The sequence below is a fragment of the Ptychodera flava genome, chromosome 13, assembly GCF_041260155.1.
Source record: "Ptychodera flava strain L36383 chromosome 13, AS_Pfla_20210202, whole genome shotgun sequence".
NCBI classification, from domain to species: domain Eukaryota; kingdom Metazoa; phylum Hemichordata; class Enteropneusta; family Ptychoderidae; genus Ptychodera; species Ptychodera flava.
Window position 1 is genome coordinate 1,416,979 of NC_091940.1, and position 13,945 is coordinate 1,430,923.

Here is a 13,945-nt window from a genome sequence, read left to right on the forward strand (position 1 = left end):
TGAGGTAAGCTTAGCTTTCAGACTTTGAATTGAGGTAAGCTCAGCTTTCAGATTTTGAATTGAGGTAAGCTTAGCTTTCAGACTTTGAATTGAGGCAAGCTTAGCTTTCAGACTTTGAATTGAGGCAAGCTTAGTTTAAGACTTTGAATTGAGGTAAGCTTAGCCTTCAGACTTTGAAGTGAGGTAAGCTCAGCTTTCAGACTTTGAATTGAGGTAAGCTTAGCTTTCAGACTTTGAATGTGAGGTAAGCTTAGCTTTCAAGACTTTGAAGTGAGGTAAGCTTAGCTTTCAGACTTTGAATTGAGGTAAGCTTAGCTTTTAGACTTTGAATTGAGGCAAGCTTAGCTTTCAGACTTTGAATTGAGGTAGGCTTAGCTTTCAGATTTTGAATTGAGGTAAGCTTAGCTTTCAGACTTTGAATTGAGGTAAGCTTAGCTTTCAGACTTTGAATTGAGGTAAGCTTAGCTTTCAGACTTTGAAGTGAGGTAAGCTTAGCTTTCAGACTTTGAAGTGAGGTAAGCTTAGCTTTCAGACTTTGAATTGAAGTAGGCTTAGCTTTCAGACTTTGAATTGAGGTAGGCTTAGCTTTCAGATTTTGAATTGAGGCAAGCTTAGCTTTCAGACTTTGAATTGAGGTAAGCTTAGCTTTCAGACTTTGAATTGAGGCAAGCTTAGCTTTCAGACTTTGAATTTAGGTAAGCTTAGCTGCTGTAATAAAATTAGATTTTCTTTACTTTTTGTGGTCTGTGGGCCGGCGCCATACATCAGCCCAAACAGTGTCCAATGTTACCATAATGTTTGTGTGGGTGTGTCAGTCTATCCATACCCCATTAATTCTAACTTGAAAGCTTTTTTCAACTTTGAAAATTAGGTATTTTTCCTGTACATTCTTTGTAGGAGAAATAGTCACATTTGTGCTGCTGTAGCAACGTACATTACTGGTACTTACCCAACTGTATTGCCCATTCAAGTAGAAATGCCTTACTCTGGTTTGTAGATATGGTTGTGCATGCGCAACAGACAAGTTTTCATTTTTCACTCATTTTGTTATAGATCTGATTGTATACATTTGTTAGCTAGGCTAGACATACATACTGTTCAATTCAGTATCAATTATCATCTACTTAGTGTGAAATGAAGATACCATTGAAAACAAAAACATGATAAAAATGGTCCAAATTAGCATTACTAGGGCTTTAATTAAATACCCCTTGTCAGAATGTTAAACAGTTTTGTACATAGCATTATTGTGGAGAGATCTGATCTTCTTAGATTTTGGTAGACTCGGCACACGTAACAACAATTTGCATAATTAATTATTTTATAGTTCAATTGGCTACATCTTAAAAATTTAAGAACTGCCAAATTTGACATAACTGTGCTGGCACTGATATTGTACTATGGTCTTATTTTGCTAAAACTTTTAGGCATAGTTTACAGATTAGAAGTCATTTGCATAATGAATGAATTATTGTACATAAGGCCATACATGAAAGTTCAATGCATTCCTTTTCGTGGGATCTCAGAATTACTTTGGCAGGGCTTGAAAATTCCTATCACTTGATGCCCATGGCTAGTGACTTTGTGTTCGGGCATATTCTTTGTATCTGATGGACAAGTCAAGTTGAATGAACTTAGCAATGCAAAATTTAAGTTTGAAAATGTATTTGATTAGGTCTGTACAGACCAATCACACAGAAATAAAAGTATAAGGGAAAAAATTAGATATGCCTGTTGTTCCATTACAGGAATGTCAGTGTCAAATTAAGTAGCATCTTTAGTGATTTTTCTAGGTCCATAAGGAAATTTCAACCACTATAATTTACAATTTAACACCATACTCATGCTTACACACCCTGCACAACAAATAGTATCTCCATTACAATTCTTTATAGGCTCGAGAATGTCACTAGAAAGTCTGATACAATTACGATCGTTCAAATAATGTGCAAGTTAAGGTTCTTCTAAATCTGTAGTTGGTCAGTCAGCAACAACTTCGCATATGTGATCGTTGATGTCACACTAATGTCAATTTTTGAATTGATGTATGATTTTTTGGCTTTTAAACTAAACTAGAGAGGGGTCTTCTGTATGGATTTATAGCATTTTTGAAAATCTTCTAAAAGTGGGGTCGGGTCTTATACTCGAGCAGGACCTTATAATTAAATGAGTACAGTAATAAGTTATGCATCAAAGGTTATGCACTGAATTTGATCTGACTTCTTATGTTCATATATCATACTTAGTTTTGCTTCTGCTGAAAATTTGATGAGCATGACATACTGACTAACAGCTTATTTACATATTTGGTGAAATTTTGTTATTATAATAATCATGCTATAGGTCAAAAATGAACACGTGCTCAAAGTTTGATGATTTAATGATAGGTGCTGAAAGTTTGATGATTCAGTTTTGATATACCGGTATGGCTGAATTACAGAAATTCATTAAATATCCAACTGTGAAAGTAATGAGTAAACCATGTCAGTGTTCTCCCCAGGATCAAGCAAAAGCGTAGCGGCTAATTTGCATAATCATTTGCATATCATTAATTTATATTTTCATATCGATATAAGCTTGCATATGCACCCACGCATTCATGTACACTCACAACAAAATGCAATGGTAACACACAAGTATGCAATTTGAACATCATGGAAACTCTTTATTACACTAAAATAAATCATCACAGTATAGTACAGTTGCAATTAAAATAGAAGATTCAAACAGTAACAGCAAGTTCAGATTGAAAGCAAGAAATGGTTCGTCTGATTGGAGTTTCATTAATACATATATTGCTAATAAAATTGTCGAAAATTCCCAACAAAGAGGAAAATTCACAAGTTTAAGCTTTACAAAAATTCAAATGTAATTGAGTTTTATATCATTTTTGAACGAGAAACACCAAGAATAATGTTTCATCACGGGGATCAATTTCAACCAGCCCCCCCCCGCGTAACTACCACTGCCACTGAACATCGTCGTTCGATTCTTGATTTCAAAAATACCACCAAGATGATCACAAGACATGAACTAAGTACGACTAGAATCGCTCGAAAATCAGGTGTAAAATCTTTCAGAGAACGTGTCAGAGTGGAACCACACGCGGACGCCAGGATCAATATCAACACGTCGGCCAACATGGCCGCCGCCATATTGGAATTTATGCAATGTGAACTCGATCGCGATCGTGATCTTACTCGGACAAAAAATAAGATCATCGTTGTAAAATCATAATCAACCTCACTAGTAAACTGCTTCTTTTGTTTCTTTCACGGTCCATTTCGTTGATCAAAGCATGGGAATGTGATCAAAGGCCCTGCTAGTGCTACACCGCCTAACTCTGTCAATACTTGTCCTCGATGTATACCGACTAAAGGTATTTGTTGGTCGTAATAGTAGATGTAGAATGAAAACTTGTGAACAACCCAGCCGATTCTTCTATTGTTTTAACGTTCCTCTCAACACTTACGGACAACTTATCGGACGCATACCATACTTCACACCTTCCTATCTTTAACCAGGTTGAAAGTTGCAGTGAGCGCTAATGTGTAGACCATGTATGCAACAGCTGGTAGCTACGCAGAGCGCTAGCGTGTGAACTAAAGGATGGTGGGAATATTTTAAAGCGTAGCGGGGAGAATCAAAGCGTAGCGGGGACAGGCGAAAGCGTAGCGGGACCGCTATGCTAAAATGGCCTGGGGAGAACACTGCATGTTTATCAAATATTCAGCATGACTAATTTGCATATTTGTATGAAGTGACATTTTGTAAACCAGCCAAATATCAAAACTGTATGCACTGAATTTGAAGTTAGATGTACAACATTTGTGAATAACCTGTGTATGTATTATAAGAAGCATCTTGTGTATGGCATGAGCAAACTTTGTATGAATACCTCTGTTTTAATCATGTTTTGCTTTTACACCCTATTTCTAATGCATTCCTTTTAGCACATAGCTGTCCACTTTACTCTTGTTTCATTTCATCTGTAAAGAATAAGCTTTGTAGTCGGTATACAATTTTTTAGATAGGCCTTCAATTCCTTTCAAAATTGTACCGGTACTTTTTGCTCAAATTACATGTAGAGTGTATACTCTGTATTTTAGACATTCCATGTTGTACATAATGGAATTCTCACATCTTCCATAATTTTTGCAGACCACTAACTCCATCATATACTATGGATCCAAGTAATAGTTACAAAAATGCTGTTGTACTACTGGATGCTAACAATGAAAGCAAGCATTCTGCACACCATAGGAATGCTCACTCTACTCTGAAACCATGGACAAAGGTAATAACAGAAAGGAGACTAAATTATATCCTTGAAGTGATATAAAGATGCAGAAGGGATAGATGATTCACATTTCGTGACCTTACCAAATCTTGTGGTATCACATCTCGTCCACAGCTATTAGCAGATTTGAATTGCCCTATATAGGATATAACTTGCATGACTACCAGTAGTTTTATTATTGACACAAGTAGTTTGTGTCAGTTTATTTTTGTGTACATGAAAATTTAATCAATGTCAATGTCTTGACACAGAGTATCAATTTTTTTAATTAGTCATCAACAAAGCAGTTTGATATAAGTCATCATTCTGCTGGCCTACAGAAAGGAGAATTTCAAAGACAATTATCAGAAAGCATTGGAGTGAAAGAAACAACGTCTGACAAACTCCAACAAGATGGCCATCATATCCCAAAATCACCAAAGAGACAGATAAAGACTGCAATTGTCAGACCAAATACTGTGAGCAACAGGTCATCAACAAATGAAACAACCGAATCAAAGACGTCATACACCTTTCCCTCACAAAATCAGTCTGCAAAGAAAAGGGGAATTCCGAAATTTAGTGCCCTGAATATTCCCAGTGGAAGTTTAGTACATGAGGAAGACTGGATGCGGGCACAGTATATTCAGTTTGGGGACAGGGTGATGGTGAGGACAGAAGAAAAAATGAAGCAAGGTATGTTGTCTCTACAAATACCATAAAGATAAATGCACTGTTTGCTATCAACCATTACAAGCAACAATGTCACACTCTTTTATGTTCAGTTCAAGTTTTCTGACTTCTTTGAAAATTGAAAATTTGTAACGTCCCCAGTTCGGGCCAAGGCAGGGCTAACAAGCTATCTGATTGGTCCGATTTGAATTTCACTGACGTACTGACCCGCCAAAGTGTGACACTTACGTTTTACCGTACAAACTGTACGAATCAAAGGAGAAAGATGCTAAATATCGCCGATTTTTGCCCTTTCCATCGAATTAAAGGATAGGTGTGGTAAGTAAAGGACATGATGCTGCCACAAACCCAATATTTCAATTGTCTGGCATTTATTTGGTGTGTTTTTCTTGCCTTGAAAATACAGATGTTGGAATCCCACTTGCACCCCTTGTCTGAATATATAGAGGGAGTGAATAAGTCTAACCCTAAACCTAACCCTAACTTAAGCCTAACCCTTACCCTAACCCTAACCCTAACTTAAGCCTAACCCTAACCCTAACCATCGGAAATACATATCAACAAACAAACAAACAAACAAATAAATAAACTGCTCTTTATTGACAAATATTAACAAAATAGCCTTTCGCTGTTATTTTATTAAAAATAACAAATAAACAAACAAACACATACACACAAACAAACACAGACACAAATAAACAAGTACGAGCCCCCTGTGATCAAAGTGGCAAGGCTTGCCTGTAAGCGCTGAGTTACTGATCCTGTAGTAAATTTTGAAACAACTTTACAAACCAATTACACAAGTGTGATAACATTTAGTAAATCTATGATTTTGTATTTTCCAGACAATATTTGCCATTTTTGGTCAATAAACTTCTTTCTCAAAAATTTCTCATCTGATAGCCTTGATATTTGGTATACAGGTTCCTTGGGGTTACCCTATTATAATGTAGTATGGTGAAATCTGTAATTTTGTAATTTTCAGGGCAATTTTTGCCATTTTTATCAAAAAAATTGTTTCTCAAAAACTGCTTGTCAGAGAGTTTGATATTTGGTAGACATATTCTTCGTGATGATCCTAATCAAAGTCAAGGTCAACCAGGAAAGTGTTATTCTTCCTGCTATACTCAGCATGAGCTGAGTTTCTTAGCCTTATATCTTAATGAGTCCCATGTCTTTCTTCACCTTCAAACATTCAAGACTGTGAAAGATTTTTACCTTCATCTAAACATGTGTCACTAATACTTCGTCTCTACATAATACAGCGAAGCTCTATCAGGTAATAGTTGCTTGTTATGGAGTACCATGGTAGTAAATTATTATGTCATTGACAATTTGAATATTTATTTGTTACCATGTGTAGCTTCATCATGTATAACTTCATGTGTCGGTGAAATTTGAAATTTCTTTCCAGACACTGATGAGAAGGCACATCTAAGTGGAACAGTGAAGTTTGTTGGTAAAATTGATAAAGGACATACAGATCATAGATTATACATTGGCTTAAGGATGGACGAGCCAAGTAAGTTTCTCTAATACTATATTACAGTTATCCGTAGATTGATGGCAATTTTTTTTCTTTTCTTCTGTTTATATTAAACCTGTGTTCTCAGAGGGCACAACTGCTCAACATATGTCCACTTTTATGTTGCTGCAAGATATTCCAGCCAGGCTAGTGTGTACTTTGTTTATTTTGAATATAGCCTCAGCTATTGCTAATTATTTAATCAAAACTTTATGCAATGTATATCCAATGTCAGTTGCAATTAGATATGAAATGACTGCTGGCAAGGCAGTTTGATTGGGTATTTTATATGCACATGTGCACTTGAGTTGTGACTTCATCAATATCACAGACAAGAAGTTTTACAATCAAAACAAGAAGTCCAGCGGTCGAAATCCAGCAGTGATTGATTTTACTTACAAGGTTAAGCTACTAGCCCGATGGGCTATGAGTAGATGCCAAAAACTACTTGTCCGGCGGTCAAAATCACAATGTGTATGGACATGCCTGTGCAATGGACATGCCTGTGAGCTCGGGCAAGTGGATTTGCTCACCCCTGGTATCATTTTATATTTTGATCACACATGAGTTGTAGCAGAATGTCTTTGATTATTGTACTTTCAGTTGGTGACACAGATGGTGTTATCAATGGTAAAAGATATTTTGATGTTATGCCTCGCCATGGAAAGATTTTCAAGATCACAGATGTCATCTCAGTACTCCATCCAAAGGTATGTGCAATGGATAAATAAACACCTTAACACCATTTTCGAAGTTCCTACACTCTTTTAAGTAGATTCTTGGTATTTGATCACTTTCATTTCAATGGTTTTTTAGCTCCACTCACAGCAATGCAGAGCAGGTGGATGTGTGCCATCATCTGGCATCCAGCGTCAACTTTTTACATCGCAAGTTTCTTTTTCAAAGCAGCCTGTCCGATTCCTTTAACAATATAATATAGTATAGTTCCCTAGAAATAACCTATAGATTTGTTCCAATTGTGATAAAATATGCAAATTTGTATTTTTTGGGCAATCTTGAGCTCACATTTGGTATATTTGTATTTACCAAAGAGAGCCTATATGGTAGGCCAGTGGCGTTTGTATGTTTGTAAATTAGTATCTGCAGTTGTCTGTCCGTCCACATCAAAACCTCCAAACCTGTAGCACCTATCAGTGTTCTCCCCAGGATATTTTGACAAGAGGGCGAAGACGTGGTGCGAAGCACAAAAAGCGACCGCGTAAGCGAGATTTGCAAGATCAATGAGAATTACGTTTGTAGCCTGCAGGATCGACGCTCACACTTGCATTTTGCTTATAAATCACCGTCAACTTTTTAGCTCCGCTGTCAGCGACGTGGAGCTTATCAAATAGGTTGATTTTCTGTCGTCGTCCGTCGTCGTCGTCCGTCATCGTCCGTCAACAATTGCCTTCTCCTCTGAAACTGCAAGTCCAATTGCTTTGAAATTTTATATGCAGTTCACTTGGGGTGACCTCACTTAAGTTTGTTCAAATCGTAGTGAAATTTGCATATTTGTATTTTTGGGGCATTTTTTGGTGTTTTTTGTAAAAAAAATCGTCTTCTCTGAAACAGCTTGTCCGATTGCTTTGAAATTTGATATGCAGTTTACTTAGGGTGACTTCAGTCAGATTTGTTCAAATCGTGGTGAAATTTGCATATTTGTATTTTTAAGGCAATTTTTGTCATTTTTAGCTCCCATGTATGCATATGTATATATGCAAATGGGAGGTATTCTTATAAGGTGGAAAAATGTTGTCTGTATGTATGTATGTATGTATGTACGTATGTATGTATGTATGTATGTATGTATGTATGTATGTCCGTCCACATCAAAAACTCCTAAACCGTAGCACCTACTGTCTTAGTATTTGGTGTACAGGTGCACCTAGGGGTGGAGATGTGAATTTGTTCAAATGAACATGTCAGTGCCAAAAATATGCAAATGAGGGGAAAAAAAGGAAAAATCCTGCAAATGGCTAAAACTCAGTAAGCATTGGTCAGATTTGGTTGAAACTTGGTATGTAGATTTCTTTAGGTATTCTGAATTATGTGTGCAAAAATTGGGATGAAATTTGCATGTTTGTATTTTTAGGGTATTTTTTCCGTTTTTAGTCAAAAAATCTTGTTCTCTGAAATCGCTCGTCTGATTGCTATGAAACTTAATATTCATGTTCCTCAGAATGACTTCAGTCATGCTTGTACAAATTGTACTCGTGATATTGTCATATTTGTAATTTTGGGGCAATTTTCCCAATTTTTAATAAATTTTTTTTTATCCAAAAACTACTGAATCAGTTTGATAGCTTTGATATTTGGTATACAGGTATCTAAGATTAATCTCAATATAATGTGTGAAGGTATGTTGAAACTGGCAATTTTTGTTTTATTTTTGGGGCAATTTTTGCCTTTTTTGGTCAAAAATTTTTTCTCCTAAAGCTTCTGATCTGGTAGCTTTGATATCTAGTGTACAGGTTCCTAGAGTTTATGTTAGTTAGATATATTTAAAATTAGGATGAAATCTGCAATTTTGTATTTTTGGGGACAATTATTCTCATTTTTGGTCAAAAAATTTGTTACTCAAAATTTACCAGTCTGATTGCTTTGATATTTAGTAAACCGGTTCTTAGGGTTTTTGTTAATAAGATATATTGAAATTAAGTTGAAATCCAGAAGTTTGAATTTTTGGGGCAACTTTGCGAAACTGTCAGTTTTACTGGGATATCTTTCATTTTGTATTTTTAAGATTTCTTTTTGGTAATTTTATACCTACTGGAACTAAGAGTATATAATGTGGTGATTAAGTAAGCATTTGATATGGTAAACTGTATTTGGTGTTGAAATGCGGTAAAAAAATATTGGCAGATTTTGAAAAAATTCCAAACAAATGCCAATAAATAATCCAGCCTGAGAAGGTTTGACAAAAAGAAAAGGTGGGAGAGTGGGGAAAAAAGAATGTACAATGGATTGGATAAAAAAGATAATGTACCTCATTGATCTTCCAGACACCGTCCCTTGTCAAATGGTCCACCCCGATGTATTTTGCACGCAATTAACCATGCAGTGTATTTTAGTTTAAGACGTCAAGTTAGGTAAGGATTTGAAAGGAATAGTCAAGTTCACCACAGTTTAACTTTATCTCTTGTGTCATCATCCTTGTGTAATTGGTTAAGTTTGTGAGTTGTTCCAGATGTGGATGCACCAGCTTTTCTGGAAGAAAACAATGTTTACTTATCCCTGTAGGGTTCCTGAGTTGATGATTGTATGTTGAAATTTCTTCATGTATCTGGTGTATGGGCAAAGTGTAAACTTTGGTTGCATGTTATGTATTTCAGTCTATGTCAAATATTGTAAATGAAAAATCAAGAACAGTTTGCTGTGTGCTTGTGAAAATAACATATTTGTCAATACATTTGTCTTAAAGATTATCACAGAAGTAGAAAGGAAAAGAAACTAATCAAATTGCTGTAACATATTCACCCTCAGTGCCTGTATAGGCCTATACTTAACTATTTTATCATTACATTCAGCTGTTTGTTATATCTTTATCACTCTCCATGGGCCAAGGCACACTTGGGGTTAATGTCATCACTCTGTGCCAGTCTGTGTATGTCAGTCTGTCTATATGTATGTCCATGTTTCATACAATTGTTGACTTGTTTTGATAACTATATTGGGCGAACAGTGATATTGTCACTATTTTTGGTTAAAAAAATCTTTAAAAATCTTCTCCTTCAAAACTACCAGTCAGATAGCTTTGATATTTGTCCCTAGTGATGATCTATTTCAGATTTGTTAAAATTGTGCAGAAATATGCAAATTTGCATTTTTAAGGCAATTTTTGCCATTTGTGGTCAAAAAATATATTTCTCAAAAAGTACTGGTCTGATAGCTTTGAAATTTGGTATACAGGTTTCTATAGATGAACTAAGTAATATGTATTGATTTTCTGTTGAAATCTGTAATTTTGTATTTTTGGGGCAATTTTTGCCATTTTTGGTCAAAAAATGAATATTTCCAAAACTACTCATCTGATAGCTTTGAAATTTGGTATACAGGTTCCTACAGATGAACTAAATGATGTTTATTAAAATTATGAGGTAATCTGCAATTTTGTAGTTTTGGGGCAATTTTTCCATTTTTGGTCAAAAATGTGTATTTCCTAACTACTCATCTGATAGCTTTGCAATTTGGTATACAGGTTCCCAGAGATCACCTTAATGATATTTATTGAAATTATGATGAAATCTGCAATTTCGTAATTTTGGGGCATTTTTTGTCATTTTTGGTCAAAAAATGTGTTTCTCAAAAAGTACTGGTCTGATAGCTTTGAAATTTGGTAAACAAGTTTCTACAGATGAGCTAAGTACAACCATTTTCAGTAATAGAGCGCGAAGCCACTGCAGTGAACTGCAATAAAACTACTAGTTTCAGCTGTAGCCGTGGCCACTTTGGTGTTGAACAAGGCTACTTGGTACAGACAAAAAGTCCGCTTGTACAAAGGCAAAACTAGCTCTGTCTGAGGCTCGGGTTGTAAATGAGAGTTTACGATTGGCACCCTGTGTTCAAGATTAAGATACAATGTAACATTACCATGCACTGGTCCATGTACAAATCTTTTTTATTTCAACTTCCCCAGACAAACTGTCTGCATGGGACATACAATGTTGTCAACTTTGCCAGCTGGCTACAGCTGAAACTAATTAGTGTGAGCAGTTTTGTTGCAGTTCACTACAGTGGCTTTGCGCTCTATTACTGAAAATGATTGTAATATATATTGAATTTCTGATGCAATCTGTAATTTTGTAATTTTGGGGCAAATTTTTGCAATTTTTGGTCAAAAAATGTGTATTTCCAAAACTACTCGTCTGATAGCTTTGAAATTTGGTATACAGGTTTCTATAGATGAACTAAATGATATTTATTGAAATAATGATGAAATCTGGAATTTTGAATTTTTGGGGCGATTTTTCCCATTTTTGGTCAAAAAATGTGTTTCTCAAAAAGTACTGGTTTAACAGCTTTGAAATTTGGTATACAGGTTTCAATAGATGAACTAAATTTGATCTTTTGAAATTATGATGAAATCTGCAATTTTTATTTTTGGGGGCAATTGTTGCCATTTTTGGTCAGAACATTTTATTCTCAAAAGACTACTCATCAGATAGCTTTGGTTGACATGTTCTTAGGGATGATCTGATGTGATATGTTCAAAGTATGATGAAATCTTCAATTGTGTATTTTTGCAGCTTATTTTAGCCACTTTTTTCTGGCCACTGCATTGAGCTATCAAAGATTTCCACCTTCTTCATCAACATGTGTCAAAAATAGTTACTCTCTACATAAACACAGGTCGCTTGTTTCCCATTTGTGATCAAAAAATCATTTTCTCTAAAAATCACTCGTCCAATTGCTTTTAAACTTGGTATGCATGTTCCCTAGGGTAAACTTAATTAGGTATACTAACTCTGGCTTGCCAAATCGAACCATATGTGAGCCAAGTGTCATTGACACTATGTTTGTCACTTTTGATCAAAAATTTCTTTTACAAAAACAGCTTGTCTGATAGCTTTGATATTTGGTATACAGGGATAGGGATAGGGATGATCAAAATGTGATATACTGAAATTATGAAATCTACAATTTTGTATATTTTAGGCAAGTTTTGCCATTTTTAGTTGAAAAATTTGTTTCTCAAGAACTACTCGTCTGATACTTTAATATTTGGTAGACACGTTCTTAGGGATATGTGATTATACTGTCATGTGCAAATCTGCAACAAAGTGATGATGCACTCCAGCTGTGGAGTCTATCAAAAACCAGGGTAGTAAACAGTCTCCAACACTGTGTTACCCATTATAGGACATTCTGGAGTTGTGCTAACTTCACAATATTGTCTTAATGGTACTTTGCAATCCCGGTATTGGCAACAATCTGGCAGACACACTCTACAGGAAGCTAGAGAGTCTGAGTTACATTTCCATTATTGACTACATTTATGCTATTTTACAGTCTTCACAAAGACCTTCCATATTTGTTACCTGTCACAATTGCAAACTGCAGGTTACAATACACGAGCAGATAGAGTTTTGCAGCTCTCCCACTGTGAACTGTGGAGTGGGTATCTTTACTTACATGTTTCCCCGGTGCCACTAGTGCTTCTTAGGAAATTGTTGGCCAGAAGTGTGGTAGATCATTGCAAAGCCATATACATTGGCATACAAGGAGTTGATTCAATGCTACTCAAACTAACGATCAAGAGACCATTGATTCTGCCTTGTCAGCCTCTGGAAATATTCTGTCCAGTTTATCAGGAGGATCGCATGGAGAGGTTAGTTATGGAGCAATCCTTTGATTTACAAGGATTTCCTATGGAAGAAGCCTTGCGAATTGCCAGAAAAACAGTTTGATTTGTTTGTGTGGGGGAATTTAAATAGTCAGTCCAGTTTGAACCAACTTGTGCATATTGATTCAGTGAATCAATTGTTAGCTAAAAGTAATGTTTGTAGGTTTTTTGGTTCATGTACAGTGTATTTCTTTTAATAAATACTTGTTTGACAAACATTATTTCCGCTTGCTTTGCCACTCTACTGTCTATCATTTCCAGGCGTGTTGCATCTTTTTAGTACTTCACAGATGAATAAAGATCAAAGTGTACCACCTAATTGGCATAACAAGAGGGGGTTGTTCAAGTAAATGACCCTATACATTTCAATGTATTGTTTAAGGACTAAATATTAAGGTTTTTACCTGAATAAATACATGTATAAATTTATATGCAACACAAGACAATGATAAAAACATCCAACCAACATTATTGAATGATACACTGTTAATGTATTTGTATGAAAAGGAAGTCAAAATAATAATATAAATATGCCATGCACAAGTTGTCAATCATTTCCAGTCGTCCGTCGCGTTCACGTTCAGGAAGTTCCGTAAATCTGTAGTCCATGATATTGTCTACTTCTTAAAGTAGTGTAACACTCTCTTCTTTTTTTGTTTCTTTTAGAGTCAGAGTTATAAACTTCTAAAGGAATGCCTACGTGAACAGAGAATAGAGAGTGGCAAGACAAAGCAATATGTGAAGTCAGACTCCAAGACGCTCATTAGAGTGTAAGAAACCTACATGCAAATATGCAATTGTCTTCCTTCTGTTGAATGGGCATCTTCAATTTGCCTCCATGTTTGAAATTAATCTGTAGATATAACAAGTCAAATTATCCAGGAAAAGGCAGTCAAATTAGCCCACAATTTGTACCTTTGACTTCTTTACATTAGTTGTTAACACCGTCATACAAGAAAGGAAGCTAACAGAAATATGGCATACAAGTAGATGTACATATAGGGTATGAAGAGGAATAAATTAATTGGGAAAGGTACTGCAATAGAACACAAAATATGATTAGATATTATTCGACGAGGGGTGACACGGTCATTACGTCACGAGT

At 35.6% G+C, this 13,945-nt stretch overlaps 1 protein-coding gene across 3 annotated transcripts in view; it reads left to right on the forward strand.

Moving 5' to 3' along the window:
- LOC139147057 (uncharacterized protein MCAP_0864-like) overlaps nt 1-13,945 on the forward strand; it is a 37,300-nt gene that overhangs the window by 20,308 nt on the left and 3,047 nt on the right. For 2 of the 3 annotated variants that reach the window (XM_070717911.1, XM_070717909.1), the window contains 5 exons: nt 4,162-4,297; nt 4,573-4,975; nt 6,387-6,494; nt 7,101-7,207; nt 13,507-13,610. In XM_070717911.1, the coding sequence (XP_070574012.1) occupies nt 4,162-4,297; nt 4,573-4,975; nt 6,387-6,494; nt 7,101-7,207; nt 13,507-13,610 (858 nt within the window). The remainder of the gene's footprint in view (nt 1-4,161; nt 4,298-4,572; nt 4,976-6,386; nt 6,495-7,100; nt 7,208-13,506; nt 13,611-13,945) is intronic. The other variant, XM_070717910.1, reaches the window with a different exon arrangement.